The sequence below is a fragment of the Pristis pectinata genome, chromosome 17, assembly GCF_009764475.1.
Source record: "Pristis pectinata isolate sPriPec2 chromosome 17, sPriPec2.1.pri, whole genome shotgun sequence".
NCBI lineage: Eukaryota > Metazoa > Chordata > Chondrichthyes > Rhinopristiformes > Pristidae > Pristis > Pristis pectinata.
The window spans coordinates 16,647,497-16,670,036 of record NC_067421.1 but is presented as its reverse complement, the minus strand read 5'-3'; the positions used below and the strand labels follow the sequence as shown (position 1 = coordinate 16,670,036).

Sequence of the window (22,540 nt, the reverse complement as noted above, 5' to 3'; positions counted from 1 at the left end):
GCACTTTTAGGACAGCTATCTTCTTTAATGATGGTTTCTCATTGGTGTTGTCTACAATGATGAAACCCCGATTTATGCTGCATAACGGCATAGATCATAAGACCATAAGATATAGGAGCAGAATTAGGCCATTCGGTCCATTGAATGTGCTCCACCATTCAATCATGGCTGATTTTTTTCAACCCCATTCACCCACCTTCTCCCCGTAACCCATAACCCCTTTACCAATCAATCTCAGCCTTAAATACACCCAATGATTTAGCCTCCATAGCCCTCTGTGGAAACAAATTCAACCGATTCACCACCCTCTGGCTGAAGAAATTCCTCCTCAACTCAGTTTTAAAGGGACATCCCTTTATTCTGAGGCTGTGCCCTCAGATCCTAGATTCTACGACTAATGGAAACGTCCTCTCCATGTCCACTCTATCCAGGGCTTTCAGTATCTGGTAGGTTTCAATAGAATCCCCCCTCATCCTCCAGATACTTGAGTTGCATTAAAATTCAGTCACAAATAGTTTTGTACTTGTGTAAACCTTGCCACAATTGTATAATTAAACAAAACTTCCCATAGTTTCTTGTTTAGTATTGACCTTGTGACAAAATTGGGCGATTGGATATGCATGAGGAGAAACTTAAGAGATACAATCAATTAAAAGTAAACACCTGATCTGTGGAAAGCACGGAGAATGAAGTAAAGGGAAGAGTATCCAAAATTCATATAGCCTTTGGAAATACTCAGGAAGTAATCGTTCCTTTTGAAAAGACTGAAGGAGGTGAGATGGAAGAATTGCAAAGCCAAAATGATGAAACAGGAACCACAAAGTGGAGCTTGCTGCTGGGTGATGGAGCAGCCCATGACCTGTATCTCTGTTCTATGGTTTATGAAGCAATTTATAATGATGCATGATTTTGGTACAGAGAATGCCCTTTCTGCCGCTAGGGTAGAATCATTCAGGAAAGATAACGTATAGGCTTTTCTGCTCTGGTTTAATATATTCCTGGATGTATCAGCATGTGACCTCCTGCATCCAATCACCCATTCCCATAATGGAGACACAAGAGACTGCAGATGCTGGAGTCTGGAGAAAAAAATAAACTGCTGAAAGAACTCAGCAAGTCAAACAGCATCTGTGGAGGCAAAGGGATGGTCGATGTTTCGGATTGAGACCTTAGAGGGAAGATAGCCAGTATATTAGAAGTGAGAGAGAGGGGTGAGACAGATGCTGTACCTGTAATGGAGTTTGGTTTTAGATCAAATTATAACAGGTGGCACAGATATCTCAATCTCCTTGGGAACCAGAACCCAAGCACACCAAAAGTTCCTTGGAAAATTTGCAAATAAATGTACCCTTGTCTATATTTATGAGTAAGTGGATAATGGTGGCATCACAAAGCCCCCACTTGCACTTCTCTGGCATTTCTAAATTAATATTATTCTGCTAGAATGTAGCGAGGTCCACCGAAGGAAGCGTATTGTCCATATCTCTAAGGCATGATATTGCCAAGATTTCTCACCAATTAACATGAGCAAGAGTAAAACTGCAGTAAAGAACCTGCACCAAAAGTATTTTTTAAACTTTCTTTAAAACATCAATTCTCCATCTAACAGCTGTTACCAATAGTGTTGATTTTCCATATCATTAGCCCAGATCTTCCATTTAAATATCAGCAAATCCCCTTTGATCTGTTGCTATAAGAGATTGCAGATTCTGTAATCTGGAGCAAAAAAACTGCTGGAGGAACTCAACTGGTCAGGCAGCATCTGTGGAGGGAACTGGATGGTCGACGTTTCGGGTTGAGACCAGACATCAGCTGCCTCCACAGATGCTGCCTGACCCACTGAGTTCCTCCAGCAGTTTGATTTTGCTCCCTTTGATCTGTTGTCTTTTAAGCACTAAATTCAGTGGAAGTTCAGGATTCTGAACAGAAGGCCAAAACACACTTCTGCTGTAGTTAGTCCTGGGCCCAGGACACTTGCACTGCACCTAAGCATTCCCACTAGATTTGTTTTAATTATTATTAATAATTTTACATTTTTTTTATATTGTTGGAGTCCAATAGGGCATTATAGACTCCCACAGATTTCAAAACTGTTTGCTGAATTGTGGTACTGGGTGGCTGGACTTGGTGCAAGAATAGAATGGTAAACCATGGTAATCAATAGGAACAAGTGATATTTCTTACGTTATCGTTATCGTTAACTTAAAAAGTTCCTGAGATTTTATGAGTGTTTCCTGCATTGTGCTGAGCCACACTGAGGTGCTGCGAGTGGAAGACTGGAAGAAACAGCCTGGTCCATGGGCAGGAGCTCAATAATCTCAGTCAGCAGAAAAACTGCCCCATTATTTTGTAACACCGAGACACAAGAGATTCTGCAGATGCTAGAATCCGGAGCAACAAACACAAAATGCTGGAGGAACTCAGCAGGTCAGGAGGCATCTATGGAGGGAAATAAACAGTCAACGTTTTGGGTTGAGACACTCATCAGGACCGGACAGGAAGAGGGCAGTGGCCAGAATAAAATGGCCTCCTCTACTGCCACATTGAGACCAGATGCAGCTTGGAGGAACAACGCCTCATATTCTGCCTTGGTAGTCTTCAACTGGACAGCCTCAACATCGATTTCTCTAACTTGTGGTAACCCCTCCCCTTTTCCTCCCCCCACCTTGCCCCCCTCCTCCTCTTTGTCTTCCCTCATTCCTGTGGACCCCTCACCCCTTCTCTTTCCCCTCCCCCACCTCCACCCTCATGAGCTGCCCATCTATTCCCCACCTCCCCTTTATTCCACGACTATTGTCCTCTCCTACCACATTCCTTCTTCTTCAGCCCTTTGCCTCTTCAACCTATCACCTCTCAGCTTCTTACATCACTCCCTTTCATCCCCCACTCCTCCACCCACCTACCTTTCCCCTCTCATCTGGACTCACCTATCACCTGCCAGCCTGTGCTGCTCCCCCTCCCCTGACCTTCTTATTCTGGCTCCTACCCTCTTCCTTCCCAGTCCTGCTGAAGGGTCTCAACCTGAAATGTCGACTGTTCATTTCCCTCCATAGATGCTGCCTGGCCTGCTGAGTTCATCCAGCGTTTTGTGTTTATTGCCCCATTATTTTGTAAGGAAGATGATGCCTCTGGTGGAACTTCCTGCACTTCATAATACCCACTGGAGCTATGCACCATGTCTGTTACGTACAGAAATTGAGCCTAAGTGATACATGCCTGTATTTTGACAGAAAATTGACAAAAATCAGAGCATGAGCCAATATGACACCCCTATTCACAAAGAGAGGGAGGCAAAATGTGGGATAATAAGAAAAGCAACTATTGTTAAAAAAAATTAGAATCACTTATTAAGGAAATTTGGAAACAGTTGGAAAACCATCATTAATTCAAGTAGTTAGCATGGCTTCATGAAGAGGACATTATCTTTGACAAATTTGTTAGAATATTTTGAGGAAACTTCCACCGATGTGGATGGGGAGAGACCAGTACGTGTATTGTATTTGGATTTCCATTAAAGGTGTGGCGAGATTTCTCAAAAGGTTAAGTCACTAGACAAGAACCCATGGTGTTGGAATTAATATAGTAATATTATTATAATAACAATACGTGGTAGAGCTTAAGTTAACAGGCAAGCATAAGCTGGTAGGGATCCGGGAGTCATTTTCAAGTCGGCAACCTGTAAACAGCGAGTTACCGCGGGAAACAGTGTTGGGACCTCAACTGTTTACAATATAGATTAATGACTTGGAGGAATGAAGTGAATGTACAGGAGCCAGGTTTGCAAGCATTGCAAAAATAAGTGGGCAGGCAATTTGCAAGGAGGATATGAATAGTTAACAGAAAGATATTGATAAGTTAAATGAGTGAGCAATAGGTTGGTAATTGGAGTATTATGTAGGAAAATGTGAATTTCGTTTTGAATGGAAGAACAAAAGAGCAGAATTACTTAAATGGAGAAAAACTACAGAAGACTGCAGTACAAAACAATTTGGGGGTTCTTGTGCAGAAACTCAGAAAGGTAGTGCACAAGTGTAGCAGATTATAGAGAAGGTTAGTGGAACATTGGCCCTTATTTCAAGAGGGTGGAATATGAAAGTAAGGAAGCTTTGTTGTGACTGTACTCATGAGACCACACCTATGGAACTGCGAACAGCTTTGGCCCATCCCATTTAAGGAATTGATTCAGACAAGGTTCAATAGGATGATCCTGGGTATGGAGAGATTGTCCTATGAGCAAAGGTTAAGCAGGTTGGGACTCATTGGAGTTTAGAAGAATGAAGGGCAATCTTATTGAAAAATATAAAATTCCTCTGGAAGGAGTGGATGGGGTAAATGCTAAGAAGATATTTCCTTATATGGGAGAGTCCAGGACCAGAAGGAATGGTCTCAGAATAAGGGCTTCCCAGTAAGACTGAAATGAGGAAGAACTCTTTGAGATGGTTATGGTACTCCTTGTCACTGGAAGCTATGGGGACAGACACTTTGAGTATATTTAGGGCTAAGGTAGATAGATTTCTTATCAGTAAGGAAATCAAGGGTTGGGGAAAGGACAGAAAAGACAACTTAAGGAATGTATATCAGCCGGGATCCTCTTAAATTGACCGAGAAGCTAAATAGCCTGCTCCTGTTCCCATTTCTTATGGTCTTAAGAAGTGTCAAGGTGTTCAAACACTGACACTAACCGTTCATTTAATTTTTTACATCAGCTATTTTTATTTTTTTGCAAAACAAATATCAAAAATTGCATTGAATTTTTCAATTAATTCTTTATCAGAACCACAGATTGAACCATGACAGAACTTAACAGTCTTTGAGGATTTAAGCTGGAGTTGGCTGTGATGGGAGAAAACATTAGCAGAGCTGAGTAAATTTTCTTAAGTAGATCAATGTTATTATGAAAGGAAGGAATCATGCATTTCTTTTAGATATAAAATATGTTTCAAAAATGACTACAGTGAAGAAAGACTACAACACAGAGTGACACAGGGAGCATTAGTTTGCAGTGGCTACCGTAGTGTATATCTCACACCGAACTTCACTTGGGCCATGATTAAAGTTCATAATAAAGGAACCTGGTTCACAAGGAGCTGGAATAGATTGTCATCTGTGTCCAAATAATATTCCTGATTTTTCCTCATGCGGTTCTGCAAGGGTGCCAAAGGTGAAGCAACATCTCTCCTCCAACATAAAATAAGATCAACAAGTTGTTGGTTTCTTCTGAGAAACTGAGAACCTTATCTTTGGATATTCTTTTATTGTATAAGGCAAGTTAATGACTCATTCCAGATGCGGATGAGATGGATGACTCATTTTGTTCTGCTGAAATCAAATACTTAAACACCTACTGAACACCTACACTGGGGAAAGATCACAATGGGTGCAAAAAGGACAGCATTTTACGGAGATTTGTAATTTTTAGCATTTCTCTCTCCCTCTCTCTCTTTCTCTCTCTCTCACTCTCTATCTCTCTGAGCCTTACATTTGCCACATTTGTACCTATTACATTTGCATCTAATAAACTCAAATATTATACTCATGAATCATGAACCACACTGAACACAAATGGAACTCACCAATAAACAAGTAACCTTGCAAAAATTGTTTAATAAAATAGAAAAAAGTAAGACTTTTTTCTGCCAATTTTTTTGACCTTTGAAACAAGGACATTTCCCTTGGGGAGGAGAAAGTTCCCTGGAAGCAGCTGTCCTTCCAAGTATCCTCAAGGCCTGCCTATTTACTACAACCAGATTTTTTAATCTTAGTTGACACCCCCACTGTAGCAGCAGAATAAGTTCTGCCAAAAAAAGCAATTTATTGGACTTTCTGTTGGGAAGTTCATAGGGGATACTCTAGCACACTCAAAATGATATGGAAGCTGGTTTGACCTTCTGAGGAAAAGGGTTTGGGCAAATGCATGGGGATATTAATATGAGGAAACATGTGGGATTGGACGTGGGTAGGGAGTTAATTAGTGAAAGATTGGAATGTACATGAAGCTGGCACTGTTGGTTTCCAGGTTTTATGGAGGAAGCAAAAATAGGAAGTCTCTCTTCTCTTCAGAGGATGGTTGGAACTGTAAATCTGTTCATGAAGCTGGTAGCCTTTACTTCAACCTAATGTGCATGTTTTAGTACGGATAGCACAGCTTCCCAGTCTCCCCAGGTCTATGGAAATACAACAATTGGAAAAAAAAAGGCAAGCACAACATTGGGGAGAAGATGAATGTCTTTGCAACACCATTGTGTAAGACAGGGCACATAGAAGTGCTCCAATCCTACCAATCCAATCCCCATAACCACCTAAACACCCTTACCATCAGACCCTAATCTCATTCAAAGGCATTTGGGATCAGGGATAAGATTTTCCACCTGTTCCACCTGGGACCAGATCTTACTCAGGCATTCCCCCCTACCTTCTGATATGAATTGGACCAATTTGGCCTGCTCCAGAGTGCTTCCCATTTGACTGGAAAGGGAGCCTGTCAAGCAGGCTTTCTCCCATGTTGGGAATCCAGGAAGGCAGAATTACTATCCAGTTTCTATTAAAATGCAATAGCTTTACTGTAACCTGCTGCCTGAACTGCCAATGGAAGGCCAGGGCTTCTCCAGGCATATGTATCATTCAGCCAGATGAAAAAACCTGTTGTTGGCATGATAACAGTTCTTGTATAATATATTCAGTAGATGAGCATATTTTGAAGGCATATTTATTGAAGTCTACAGTATCCAAAGAGAAACTGCATGGGAATCTTCAATTTCCAAGATACTACATTTGGCTTTTTGTACAAAAGACAGGGTGCTCCACAAGGGCAACTTTTCAAATATTTAACGATATTGCATCACATGTTTCTTTTCACTGAACAAAGGCACCCAGCTCTCTCTAATACGAATTCTCTAATAGCAACCCTTCATTTTAAATATAGAATGAAAGATCTCTCCAATGGAATTATTTCTTCTTGTTGATAATTGCTGAGCCAATTTTAGATTTTTGAGATTATAAGGTTTTTAAAGCTTGAATATATTTCAATTCTTACAAATAGTTTAAATTACCCATTTAATGGAAAGGTGCTAATAATACTTGATAATTTTGTTTTCATTTCATCATTGCTTTGAGGTAACTTGCAATATCTATTCAGTGATTTAATATTTGTTTAATTTTTTTTGCAGCCTCTGCAAAGGAAGAACTCTGTATTCTGTCGTAAGGGATGCTAAAATGGTGCTGGATGTGAACAAGACCAGACAAATCGCTCAGGAGATTGTAAAGGTGCGCATTGTGTTACATGTGTACACTTATACTGTGTACTAACATTTAAAAAACCAGCTGTCACTTCATCCCAATTCACTTGCTGTTAAAGGATAGAACAAACATTACATTTTTTATTTGGGTTACTTGAGAAAAATATTATACATGTACTTGTTTTGTGCTAGTCTGGGCAATTATCCCTGTGCACTTATTTAAAATATTATTGTGATATTATTTTCAAGGGTATGGGTTACCTACATGCTAAAGGAATTCTTCATAAAGATTTGAAGTCAAAGAATATATTCTACGACAATGGAAAGATAATCATTACCGATTTTGGCCTCTTCAGCATCTCTGGAGCTTTGCAAGAGGGCAGGTACAGTGTTGCAATGCATATAAATTGTTATTATTTATGAAGTTTAGCAAGTACAGGATAGACCTTAATAGCTCTTTTCTACAAAATAGAGAAGACTTTTATTTCCATTTTTACATGACAGTAAAGCAACCTTCTGTTGAAATTATTGGAATTGTGGACAGCATGGACTTCTTTAATTCAACTAAAAGTATCCTATTAAATGGTTTTCACTTCTTAATCCACAAATATTTGATGCTGCAAGAATTAAGGAAGGCTACTTTTAAGGTTCAAAACCTTATCAATTGAAAGTAAGTGGTATAACAACTAGCTGAGTGGGATTATTTGCCTCTAACTTCCATCACATTGTGATTGGCTGTAAGTACTACACAGATGTGCTTGAATTTAAAATCAATTACTCAAAAATGATAGGGAATTAGAAATGTTTATTACACGTAATGTGAACACAGTCAGCAGCTTCCATGTGCAAGACAAGCCTGGAATGTAGAATGCACGTTTTACTTCAAGCCATATTTAATGCTTCTATTGGGTCCCCTTTGAAAATGAATCACTGAAATGTAATTAATGCACACTGGAAAGCAGTTCATAAAAACAGTGTCATTCCCTGCAGCTGAAAACTTAAAGGGATCATTAATCTCGTGTAGTTTTGTTGGAGTGTCTTTTGGACCTGAACACACTTCTCTTTGCAAGCTGGTTATTGTATATAAATATGGGTGAGCACTGAATTCAAGTTTTTCAATCAGTTCTGCTAATAATAGATGCTATAGTAGTGTATGTACCAGGCATCTAATAAGGCCACAGCTTGAGAAGAGGGGCAAAAGTCAGGGGTAATGTCCAAGGAATCTAAAGTATGAAGTTTATAACGTCTCAGCTTGGAGGGCATATCCACCCAGAGCCAAGCTCCTCCTCTAGCTGTTTGAGGAACAATGCATCTGAGGAGCAGTAGAGTGATGGTCAAGGTTTTCTGAGTCTACGAAAAAGAGATCTGACATCTTCTACAGGCAGAGCTCTAGCTAAGCTCTAGTGCCTCTGAGTTGTTCTGTTTGTCCATCTGAACTTCTCAACTTCTGGAATTCTAGAAAATAAGAAACAGGAGGTGGTTTTGGTTCATAGAGTTCCTCAGATCTGCTATTCAATAAGATCAAGGCTAAGCCTGGATCTCATCAACTTTCCTGGCTGATCCCTACAACCCCAGATTCTCTTGCTCTGTCCAGGTGGTGGTGACTGATACACATAGATATTTTACATAAAGGTATATAAAGTCATGAGGGGCATAGATAAGAAGAATGGTCACCATCATTTTTCTCAGGGTAGGGGAGTCTAAAACGGGAGGACATAGGTTTAAAGTGAGAGGGGAAGGATTTAAAGGGGACCTGAAGGGTAACTTCTTCCACACAGAGAGTGGTGAGTATATTGAACATACTACCAGAAGAGGCTGTAGAGGCAGGTATGATATGGGCCAAATTCCGGCAAATGGGACTAACTCAAGTAGACACCTTGGTTGGCATGGATGAGTTGGGCTAAAGGGCCTGCTTCCATGCTTTATAACTCTATGACTCATTAAGCTGAGAGCATCTTTGGTGCCTGCTGGATTTCATTTGCCATGGGGATGGGAGCATAACTGTTGGGGGTGAGGGATAGTGGTGTTGGGGCAAGGATTATCTTCTCTGACCTTGGCTTTTGACTAACATTTATCTCCTGGCTTTGCTGGGGACAGCAACCATGGGGCCACTAAGAGCTTTGAGAAATGTGCCATTGTGATCTTTAAGATTAAGTACCTTTACATGGTTCACTCATGTGCTCTGCAGTACTCTTCCATGATCTCTTGTAAGTGCAGTCCAATCTGCATCTGTTAGCTTGGGGCTGGCTGCCACTTGGTCAGTTCCAAGATAAGTACAAAGACCTGCTCAAGGTCTCTGCCTTGCTCCTTGATATCTCACACAGGCTCCTGAGCAGCCAGACAATGTCCTGAGCATGTGCATGTGCAACTTAATGAGCCATCATCTAGAAACTGCCCCATCAAGGTACACATTAGAGTACTTCTTGACAGAACTAGTTTACTACCTCATTCTCCAGGGAGCTGGCACACAAGCTACCCTTTCCCCCATAGTCAGTGGTAGGCCACTCCTGTCTGAGGATTTGCCACTTATACATTTGGCCCCTGAGCTACCCTCCAGTGCAGCAATCCGAACTGGTGGATTGGAGGAGCAGATGCAATGATGTCTTCCTCTGTCACATTCAAATATGCAATCACTGTCCATATTTAAGTCTACAGCACTCTTAGTTCTGCTGTAATATTGCTTTGTTAAGTAGCACCTTTTGGCTGTCTTTTGTAACCTTTCCTCTCCCCCTCTGCTAATTTTGGGATTTTGCAGTTTTTCAGTTTACATATAGCTGATTGGATCAGCCAACGTGAAACCAGATATGATTAATGCCTGAAGAGCCCTTTGTGCATTTCGTGTACCCTGTGAAAATGAATGATTACTCAGCAGTCAGAAAAACCCTTTTAACACAATGTTGAATTTCCTCCCTGCACAACTGTATCTATGAACCTGTTACAAAAACAAAATTGTGATTAAATAGTTTTTTTTTGAAAGTGTGCAAGTAACCGTCAGTGTACACATATTGGCTGCCTTTTGTTGGGCAAGATACTGTTGTCAGTACCATGACAACATTTATAAAACATGCCAAGGTATTGCACAGGCGTATTACCAAACAAATGTTGACATTGGCTGAGCCACAAGGAGAGAGATTTGGACAAGTGGCAAGTAGTTGGATAAAGAGGTACTGTAGGTCTTGGAAGCACCTTAACAGAGGGGAGAGAGGCAAGAGGCTATGGGAAGGAATTCCAGTGCTGGTGCCCAAACAGAGTCATCAACAGTATAACAATAAAACTTAGAAATACATCGATACTCAACAATGGGGATGACAGAAATCTCAGAGGGTTATAAAGGTTGAAGAGATTACAGAGTTAGGAAGAGACAAACTGTGGGGCGGTTTGAAAGTATTTTTGAAAATTTCAAAATTTTGTTTCTTTCTGGTAGTTTGTGTTAATCAGTGATTACAGTGAAGATAAGAAAAAAGGACTTGGTGTGAGTTACTTATAGCAGCACAAGGTTTGTGTTGGTTGTTGGGTGAGAAGCTGGCCAGTCAAGCCTTGGAATAGTTCAGGCTAGTTAATAAAGGCATAAAATGCACACATCTTATTGGAGAAAATCCAAAGTCTTCACCAAAAAACTGTGAAATTCACAACTTTTAAGAGGATATCGAGGTACCACCAGATCATTCAATTTAGGTTCCCACCTGTTTTAAGAAGACCACTATCATCCTGGTACCGAAGAAAAGCAAGGTAACATGCCTCAATGACTACCAACCAGTGGCTCTAACATCCACCATCATGAAGTGCTTTGAGAGGTTGGTCATGGCACACATCAACTCCAGCCTCCCAGGCAACCTGGACCCACTGCAGTTCGCCTGTCGGCGAAACAGGTCTACAGCAGATACCATCTCCCTGGCCCTACACCCAGCTCTGGAGCATCTGGACAGTAAAGACACCTACGTCAGACTATTGTTTATTGACTACAGCTCTACTTTCAATACAATAATCCCAAACAAGCTTGTCACCAAACTCCGAGACCTAGGACTCAACACCTCCCTCTTTAACTGGATCCCTGACTTTCCAACAAACAGACCGCAATCAGTGAGGATAGGCAGCACTACCTCCGGCATGATTATTCTCAACACTGGTGCCCCACAAGACTGCGACCTCAGCCCTCTACTCAACTCCCTGTACACTCATGACTGTGTGGCCAGATTCTGCTCTAACTCCATCTACAAGTTTGCAGATGATACCACCGTTGTAGGCCGTATCTCAAACAGCGATGAGTCGGAGTACAGGAAGAAGATAGAGAGCTTAGTGGAATGGTGTCATTACAACAACCTTTCCCTCAATGTCAACAAAACAAAAGAGCTGGTCATTGACTTCAGGAAAGGGGGCGGTGTACACGCACCTGTCTACATCAGTGGCGCTGAGGTCGAGAGGGTTGAGAGCTTCAAGTTCCTGGGAGTGAACATCACCAACAGCCTGTCCTGGTCAAATCACGTAGATGCCATGGCCAAGAAAGCTCACCAGCAACTCTACTTCCTCGGGAGGCTAAAGAAATTTGGTTTGTCCCCTTTGACTCTCATCAACTTTTACCAATGCACCATAGAAAGCATCCTATCTGGATGTATCACGGCTTGGTATGGCAACTGCTCCACCCAGGACCGCAAGAAACTGCAGAGAGTTGTGGACACAGCTCAGCGCATCACGGACACCAGCCTCCCCTCCTTGGACTCTGTCTTTACCTCTCGTTGTCTTGGTGTAGCAGCCAGCATAATCAAAGACCCCACCCACCCGGGACATTCTCTCTTCTCTCCTCTTCCATCGGGTAGAAGATACAGGAGCCTGAGGGCATGTACCGCCAGACTTAAGGACAGCTTGTACCCCACTGTGATAAGACTATTGAATGGTTCCCTTATACGATGAAGTGGACTATGACCTCACGATCTACCTTGTTGTGACCTTGCACCTTATTGCACTGCACTTTCTCTGTAGCTGTGACACTTTACTCTGTACTATTACTGTTTTTACCTGTACTACATTAATGCACTCTGTACTAACTCAATGGAACTGCACTGTGTAATGAATTGACCTGTACGACCAGTATGCAAGACAAGTTTTTCACTGTACCTCAGTACAAGTGACAATAATAAACCAATACCAATTTAACATTTATATCCCACTGAAAAATCAAAGTATTGTTTCCTCTGTCAGATTATGTTGTGCTTATTAGATAATTTTGTGTTCTCTGTTGAATTAACTATTCCTCTACAATGTGAAGCATACATTTAAATATGGGCATAAATAACGACAAACTTCATGTGCTGAATGACTGAACGTTAAAGTCAATGTGACTTAAAATGTAACAATTTCTCGTGCTTTGCTTAATCTGGACCTTTGACCTAATTGCAACGAATAAAATTCCACAAATTATTGTTATTCCAGAGTAATCTTTCAATCTATAATTCCTATTAAACTGAAAAATGTTCTTATTTTGAAGCATTGAAAATAGAATGATTTTTTTTATTTGAAAGATGGGTAGTGAATTGCTTTAAATTCATGCATCTATGTTGAACAACATGAGAGGTCCTATGTGTAGTACTTTTGGGAAGACAGTGGCAAGTCAACTTTGATACTGGCAATTGTGTGGAAACCTCAAGGTTGCTGACAATATAGATAAATGGCAACAGATATCCAAGTAAAGCCGATGTATCCCTGCAAAATCCAGATCATTTTAGTGCCTTGTAAAATTCAAAGAAAAATCAGCACCAAAGATTCTGTGAAGGAGTTGCATGAGTAACGAACCCAATCATTTTACTTGCAAAGAATTTCCCTAATAGTTTTATGTCCACTACTCCATTGATCAAACTGTCCAATGGATTGGTTACTATGAGTATCTGGTATAATTGAATCAGTACTCAGCAGGATTGCAAATTGAGAGGAGCAGAATGAATTTTGGTTTTCCGCATTTCCCATAAAACAAGATTGTTTAATTATATAGTGCATCATGTTAAATTCAGCAACTGAGTTGGTGCTGCAGCAAAATGGCCTTTTCCTTCATGAACACAAGGTTTAAAAGTATAAAACCAAAGATGCTGCTCGACCTGCTGAGTTCCTCCAGTAGATTGTTCGTTGCTCCAAATTCCACCATCTGAAGTCTCTTGTGTCTCCATAAAACCAAAGATGATTTATAACAATGATAAAATGACTGAAATTAATTTCTTCACTTTTTAAAGATTCTTTGAATCTTTAATGAAGTATGGTAAGAGATTAAAACATTCCTATATATATTTTTAATTATTTACCATATATTAAAAAAGTAATAGATTAAGATTACAACATTTCATTAGACAATATATTGGAAAGTGTTGTGTCATGCAGTCTTGATGGGAAAATGCAGTACCAGCTTTATTGGCAGATGTTCCTGCATTAGGATTCTCACATATATATGTTACATTACATTAGCTCCTAATAGGCAGAATATGTAACTGAAAATTGCTGGTGACTGACTAACTGCCTGTTAAATTGGTAAATTAATTTATTATTGTCACATGTACCAAGGTACAATGAAAAACTTGTCTTGCATACCAATTATACAGATCAATTCATTACATAGTACATTGAGGTAGTACAAGGTAAAACAATAACAGAATGCAGAATAAAGTGTTAGTTACAGAGAAAGTGCAGTGCAGGTAGGCAATAAGGTGCAAGGTCATAACGAGGTAGCTTGTGAGGTCAAGAGTCCATCTTATCATATTAGGGAACCATTCAGTTGTCTTATAACAGCGAGATAGAAGCTGCCCTTGAGCCTGTTATCTGCTGAAGATGGTGGAAAGCAAAACTGAATGCGGTACATAATGGGTGTCTGAACTGCTGTCAGTATTTTATACTCCTGTCAAATATCTGAAGTTTAGGAAAAGTTATTTGTTTAAAAAATGGATTGGATAACATTTGCATACAATTGGTAATTGGTTTATTATTGTCACATAACCAAGGTACAGTGAAAAGCTTTGTTTGCATGCCATCCAGACAGATGATTCCAAACATAAGTACATTGAGATAGTATAAAAGGAAAAACAATAACAGAATGCAGAATATAATGGTTGCAGATGCTGACCAGCTTGTTTCACAAGGCTGAGCCCGTGTCTCTAAAATGTGTTTACTTATAGAGAGTTATACAGCACGCAAACAGGCCTTTCAGACCAGCTCATCCATGCTGACCAAGTTGCTTAAATGAGCTAGTCCCATTTGCCTGCATTTGGCCCAAATCCTTTTAAACCTTTCCTATCCATGTACCTGTCCAAATGTCTTTTAAATGTCATAATTATTCTTGCCTCTACCAGCTTCTTCCTTATACGCACCACCCTCTGTGTGTAAAAATTACCCCTCGGGTCCCTTTTAAATCTCTCCCTTCTCACTTTAAACCAATGCCCTTAAGTTTTGGACTCCCTTACCCTGTGGAAAAGACTGTGGCTATTCACCTCATCTATGCCCTTCATGATTTTATAAACTTCTTTAAGGTCATCACTCAGCCTCCTATGCTCCAGGGAAAATAGTCCTAGCCTATCTAGCCTTTCCTTATAAATCAAGCCATCCAGTCCTGGTACATCCTCGTTGCACCCTTTCCTCTCAACCGGCAAGCACATTGGCATTTGTAAGTAAATGAGCTAATTAATTTGCTTTAAAACTAAGTATTAATACATTTTTAAAAAAGAAGTTCCATCCATTTACAAGAAACAGAAGAAATCCTTATGCAACTGTTTTCTAATACAACCACCCTTCTAAACCACCTGGTCTCTCAGGCTGCTACCTCACCTTCATCTCTTAACTTCCAAAGTTGTTGCTTCTGTCATCCTGGATTGCTGACTGAACATCCATCTACCCTCTCGTTCCATATATACCTTTGCAAATAGCCTGCCAATGTGATTGCCTGAGCTTTCCATCTGTAGCCCTTTCTGCCCACTGACAGACTGCCTTTCTCACACACCATTCAATCAACTTTTATTCTTTACCCTCTTTTGCCCATCCCAGATGTAGATGCCAGTGATCACTACCTTACTCTCCCTCCTGTAGCTTTATATAGTCGTCAACCAACCCACAAGCCCCAGACTGAGTAGTTTTGTTCACTTCACCTTCTTGCACCATTAGTCACATTTGGATTTTACAAGTTTTAGTTTGTTGGTTGTGCGTAAGTTGAATTCAACACCTTAGACAATCAAAAACTCTATATGAACAGTGGCAGAAAATGTTGTTGGGATGCACTTGGGGTTGTTACTTATGTAAGTCAAATTTCAACAAATCAGTGTACAGTCAAGACCATTGAGACAGGACATGGTGAAATGAAGGTCAGGAAGCTAGCAAATAGATAATGGAATGGGTGGGGGGTTGTGTGGAATAAGGGATGAACCGGAGAAAAATAGGAAGAGGATGGGAAAAAGGGGTGAAGAGGAAGCTGAAAAAATTCTTACTCTAACATTTAACCCTTCATGCTCAATTTACTGAATGTAATATATGATGGACTAATAGCTTAAAAATGAAAGACCAAAAGTCATACTGAAACTCCCTGATACAAATATGGGACATGTTTGTTATGGTCCAAGAAATATCAAAGCTGATTAAAAATGTGTGAGAGAGCAAGAGGTGAAAAATGTACACTAATTACCCAATTAAAGCCAGTAATCAAGTTCTTTAAAAGGTGCTCATGACTATGAGACTGATGAACTTTAGAAATGTTAATGCATCATTACTTAGCATCTGCCTATTAAACCACTACCTAGCTCTAATATTAATACCTTGTATGAATCTGGAAGCATGCTTCAGCTGTTATTGAAAGTGGGCTGTGAAATCCTTACATTATGTGCAAGCTGATTTCCTGTGTGTTTAAAGAAACATTTAGAACATGCCCATCATGGCAATTTTTTTGTTTTTCAAGTTCATATTAGCATGTATAATTTTTGTACATTATTAAATAACATCGTTTTGAAATATGTTTAATAAGTGATCTCATCATGGATCATTGATCTGTTACCATTTTAATGCTATTGAATGTCATATTAGTCAGGCCTGTCTGGTTCAGTGCAATTCAGAATAACTTCAGTGGGTAGTGATATGACCTAACATAACCTGCTTACACTCAAGATTCAATTTAGTCAGTAAGCAAAGGATAAAAATAAGGAAACTGAATTTGACCTGTTCCATTTTTTTTATATATTTTTATGTGTGTATATATATATGTATTCCATTTTATAAATTCCGTTGTTTCACCAACTCTGAAAAAAATTTTCCTCATCTCAGTTGAAATGTCTTACCTCATACACTGAGACTGTGATCCTTGGTTCTTAACGCCCCAGCAATTGTGTATGTTTCAATGAGGTTCTTCCAAACTCCAGTGTATACACGTCTAGTTGCCCAATGTCTCCTCGTACGAGAATCCTGCCATCCCAGAAATCAGTCTGGTGAACCTCTGTTGTATTCCCTTAATAGCAAGTTCTTTGCACATCAACATTTCCCAATTTGTCACCAATTAAATATTCTACCTTTCTGTTTTTCCTTCCAAACTGGATAACTTCACATTCATCCACATTTACTGCTTCACATTCATCCATATTTACTGCATCTGCCATGTATTTGCCCACTCGCTCAACTTGTCTAAGTTGCCTTGAAGCCATTTGCATCTTCCTCACAACTCACAATCCCACACACTTTCATGTCATCAGTAAACTTAGAAGTATTACATTAGGTTCCCTTATTCAAATCGCTGATAAATATGTGTATAATGACTAGCTGGGACCTAGCACTGACCCCTGCGGTACCCCACCCGATTTTGTATTTACCACCTTTTCTGTCATCCCAACTCATCACCCTCAATATACATGTCAGTGAGTTCACCTCCCATCCTTTCAAACTCAAGTGAGTTCCAGACCTATTCTGCTTAATCTCGCCTCATAGCAGGGAGCAACAGTGCATAAGTGGCCAGGTTTGGAAGAATGCAGGGTCCTTAGTCTATAGGATATAAGGATTCCTCATACAAGGAATCAATCTGGTGAACCTTCACTGTACTCCCTCTGTCACTAATATTTTCTTCTTCAAAGAGATCAAATCTGATTACAGTATTCCAGATATAGGGTCCTATATAATTGAAGCAAGAGGCCTCTACACTGGCACTGAAATCATTTTGCAATAGAGATCAATTTTAAATTTCCTTCCAAGTTATTTGCTGAACCTACATATTAAGTTTGTGATTCATGAGAAAGGAGGTCCCTCTGAACACCAACATCATTAAATCAACCACCAATTAACAAGTACTCCACCTGTTTATTTTCTCTACTAGATGTATCAATGCTCTGTAGAAATCATACTGGTGTGAAGGAATTTTGTTGCCTATATCCTAGTTTGCATCAAATTTCAGTCACTAATCATCCTCAAATTTAAAAGTCATCCTCATATTCAAATTTTACAGTAGCTTCACTGCTCCAGTATCCTACAGACCAAAGAACCCTGCATCCATCCAAATCTGGCCACTTCTGCACTTCTGCTCCCTGCGCCCACCATTTCTTGCCCTATCTTCAGACACCCAGGCTCAAAGTTCTAAAATTGCTTTCTCAAACACCTCTGACTTTTCACCTGCCTCTCTCCTTTTACTATGTTTGCCCTTAAAATCTACAGCTTCAAGCAAGCTTTTAGTCACCACACCTGATTTTTTTTCTTTAATTTTCTTGAAGCCACCTTTTCCTTGGTTACATTTCAGAGATGTGCCTTGTGACACTGTCCCACATTAAAACCACTTTCTTAGCAGTCTGGTAATTTTGTTCTGGATGGTACAAAGTCGTTTCAAAATCACACTCATGTTTTCTGTGATTACCATTAGTATGGGAGCATGTAATAATTATACTTAATATTAAATTGTGCCTTTCCCACAATTTATTTGCAGATGAAGCTGCTGAATATCAAAATTGTAAATCTTTTATTCAAGACCTGTGAGTTCAATTTCTGGTTAACATAAGTGCTTTTCTTACTTTTCTGTCTAACAACCATTACAGCTGATGACTCTCAGGATTGTGAGTGCTGTCATTGTAGCAATCAATTCTAAATAGTAATATATAAAATTAGTCCTCATTTATGTGGACAACATGGAGAAATTAGGGATTTCAGGTTTGGAGTGAAACATTAGAAAGGTAACCTTAAAGGGAAAGATAAATCGTAAACTTTATATCTGTAAAATTAAGTTAAACTGCAAAAGTAGATCAAGTGGCCTTTTTTCTTTGCACAACGAGTGGAGTAGATTCCCAGAGATCCCTGGGATCATTTAAGGATCAGCAGGATAACATAAGGGTAATTTTAGATAAATACAAGAGTTTGAAATGTTATTTCTAATCCATAACCAACTTGTGCAAAGTAATGGGGCAGATCTACCACAGCAATGCCAGTGTTAATGCTGTGACTTAACTGAATATTGCTGTGAAAGTCCCAGTTTCCAATGCTGGATATGATCTAAATTGGTGGTGGCATCTTCCACTCTGCTGCCTGTGAACCTGTCTCCCCTGTGCTGTTCCAGTGGACTCTTCATGGAGTACAACAGGGCAGTGCAATTTTCTGCAGATTTTTGTGCTCTCAGGCTGGAAAATTTGAAACCAGCCCCCCACCCCCTGCCCAACCTGACACCAACATAGCAGTCCCCAGCCCCATGAATGGAGACAACCAGAAGAAAAGGAAGTAATTATGTTTTATTTTAAATTTATTTTAGTTAGTTGTAGTGATGCTAATTAATTTAGAGTGTGTGATTTTAGTTTTATGAGTGTAAAGAAAAGAAATTAATGTATGTTTAACATTTTAAACAATGTTTTTATTTAATAACTTGTCCCCAGTGTATTGAATGCTTGCGAACATCAAGATGTTCAAAAACATTCAATCACTCCAATCATTGACAGCCTCTGAGCCTGGGGGTGGGGCTTCACTGGATGTTAAAGCTGTTCCGTGAGTGCAGCTGGCTGCCTGTGCTGAGGCTGCCTGTGCTGACACTGCCTCCGCTGACACTGCCTCTGCACTGCGCTGCGCTGTGCTGCGCCGAGCCGAGCCGAGCCAAAGTGCTGGGAGCTGGATGCCTTGTGTAAGGCAGTGCCGGGGCTATATTAAAACAAATAGCATGGAACAGCCTGGCAACTAATGATCTAAGAGCAAAGAAGATCTGCCCCACTATGTTTTTGTCAGCTTTGGGTCACTAATGTCACTTTTGACACTGAGTCGGAAGCTTGTTGGTTCAAAATCCACTACGGGGACTACAGTATATAGTTGAGAGTGGCACTTTTGTACAGCACTGAGGGAATTCTGCAATCTTGAAGGCAACAGTTTTTAGTTTAGATGTTAAATAAATGTTTACCCAATCAGATTAATAAAGAAATATCTCATGGTATTGTATTATTTTGAAGTTTGGGGAGTACTCCCAATTCCTGACCAACAGTTATACCTCAGTTAACGTCAGCAAAACAGAGAGTAACTTGTCATTTACCTAACTAGTGTTTGTGGCAACTTGCTGCACACAAATTGATTGCCGTCCTTGCTACATTGCAATGATGATTATCCATCAAAAGAACTTAATAGATTTTAGTCTGTATCAGTATGTCCTGAGATGGTGAAAAACACCATATAAGTGCAAAGCCTTTCTTTTCCTCTTACTACCTGCTAGTATTTCAGCACTTTCTGACAAGTTTTGTTCTTTTTCTAAGCAGAAGGAAATAATTTTGAATAAAAAAGAACATTTACAAAATGTGCCATTGCACACGAAATAAGCCAGTTGGCTAATGATGCCTGCCGTGCTGAGCATTATAAACGTGATTAGTTTTAGGCTCTGATGTACATGGATTCCAAGCATGTGTTTAATTGCCAGCACAGGAAGTCAATGAATGGAATGTCATTTATTTTAATGCATCAGAAGCTTTTTGTGCTTCTGTAAGGTTGTACACCATACAGAAGAAAAGAGAAAGAATTCTCTTCCATAATGAATTCCTTTGTGCTCCATACAGTCAAAGCATGACTATTAACAGCTGCCCACAGTTTGTCATTACATACACACTTGATATATTCTCCATAAAATTTATTAAATCGCTCCTCTACCAGTTTCTAGAAAAGCTGCTATTCTTTTAATTGCATAATGAAATTTAGTTGTTCTTCTCAATATTCTTTCAGAAAATGAGTTATTGTGATTTGACATTCAATTTACTTGAATGCCGATGAGATACTTAATTGCCATATGTTAGTCAACTGATTAGAGTTATATCCAGCTTTCTGTAGTAGTTAGTATTGATTGAGATTTGGTAGTATGTGAAATTAGTAATACTGTATTGGAATTGGGCACTATTAATTGTTGACATATTTAAATTTTATTGTCAAGAATATTGTTTTATCTATTGTGAAATCACTTTTGAATCTCTTCATTTTCATGTCTATAGATTCATTAATCATTCAAAGAATAATTTTGATTGTTTTCATTCTATATGTTTATAAATTTCATTTTCCCATAAAGTACTAATTTCAACTGATTCTTAAGTTAAGAATAACTATTTTGTATTAAGTGCTTGAGCCTCGAAATGATGCCATCTTTAAAATATTGCTTGCCACTGAATTATTTTCACTGCTAGAATGCTTTTTTTGAATTACAATTCATGATCAAATGCAAAACACATAGTTTGACATGGAAGATAGCATGTATTATTAGATTAAATCCAAATTGTTCTAAATAACTGAAGCTATTTTGGTGAAAATTGATATGTTTTTCTAAATTGACTTTGCCTTAAGTTTAATTAGGATCTTGTTCTCTTAAATGGATATAAGCATTTACTATGATCTATAGACACTAACCATGAGGGTTAATGATCCGTAGTCACCAGAAACATAAGATTAGGAGGAGCCCTTTGAACCTGTACTATTATTCAGTTAGATAATAGCTGTTCTGTATCTTAACCTCAATTAGACACTTTGCTTCCTTAAGCCTTAATATTGAGAAAAAACTGTCAGTCCCACTTTTGACATTTACAATGACCCAGAGTGAACTGGTTCTTGAGGTTGAGATTTAATAATTTTGTGTGAAGTCATCTCTAAAAAGCCAGGCTCCAATTTTAGTCATCCCTTTCATTCTAGAACCCCCATCAGAGAAAATAGTTTTTCTCTGTCTACCCTATTAAATCCTTTAATTATCTTAGCCAGCTCAGTTCAATATTCTCTCATGCAAATAATATCAGCCTAGTCTATGCAGCAATGGCTTGGTGATCTAAACTAATATAATTTAATGATGATTTGAAAAATGAGTTATATAAGCCAAATTGTGCCTAATGTCCTGATGTTAAAAAAGGACATGAAATCTATTTATTTTATATTTCCTTTATTGTGATTAACACGTTAGAGATTGCTAAACCGAGGTAAACACACCCATAAGTGGAGTGGTGGGTTTATTTTCATTGCAATGTAATGCCACGTGTACTTGCAGCTGATCATCTGATGAACACCTAGCCCGAATAGCAGCCAGTGCTGCTGGCCTTTGGTGTCAGGCCCAGGAATGAAGTGGCGGCAGGGCCAGGGAAGCTTGAAAGGCATGTGTGCCCCAGCTGGAAATGGCTAGCCATGCCTCCTCCTGCCCTTGGTGCTTTTCTCCCTCTTGGGTGACCCAATGGTGATGCCTGAGCCTGAAGAGTGACCAATCACTGAGTTGATTGCTTCACTCTTTGCTCTCAGTGGAGACTTAGAACCTCATCTCTGCAGATGGTTGTCCACTATTGCCACAGGTATATTACAAAGCTTCTCCTATCTAGACCTCTGCGAAGATGGCTGGCATGCTGCCTGCACATGCTGAATACCAGGTCTAACTCTACAATCTTTCTCTTGACTGCAACCCTCAGCCTCCTAACTGCTGCTATTCAAAGGGGGTAGATCCTATCATTGATGTTGCCATTGCTGCTCCTCACTGACAATTACTGGTAAAACTATTTAGACAGCTGGTAAGTAAGAATGATTTGGACCATGTATAAGTTAATGATGTCTGCTTAGATTTTTGTTAATATCATTAGTAATATGCAATTGTTGTGCTTTGTAATGTATCCACTTTAACCAATAACTTAGAACAAATATATAGGGGTTATTTTGGTATTGAGTGTCAGCTTGACTTGGTGACAGCACTATTACTTCTGAGTCAAAAGGAATCGAGGTCATTACTTGCATTTATATAGCACCTTGAATATAGTAAATACTTCCAGGGCCCTTGACAGGAAAAAGACTAATGAAATAAACATCAACATCAGACTACATTAGCAGGTATTTGAATAGGTGGTCAACAA

At 39.4% G+C, this 22,540-nt stretch overlaps 1 protein-coding gene across 1 annotated transcript in view; it reads left to right on the top strand.

Annotated features, from left to right (window-relative positions):
* ksr2 (kinase suppressor of ras 2) overlaps positions 1 to 22,540 on the top strand; it is a 298,317-nt gene that overhangs the window by 266,273 nt on the left and 9,504 nt on the right. Inside the window, 2 exon segments of the mRNA XM_052032133.1 lie at positions 7,167 to 7,263; positions 7,485 to 7,618. Coding sequence (XP_051888093.1) covers positions 7,167 to 7,263; positions 7,485 to 7,618 — 231 coding nt within the window.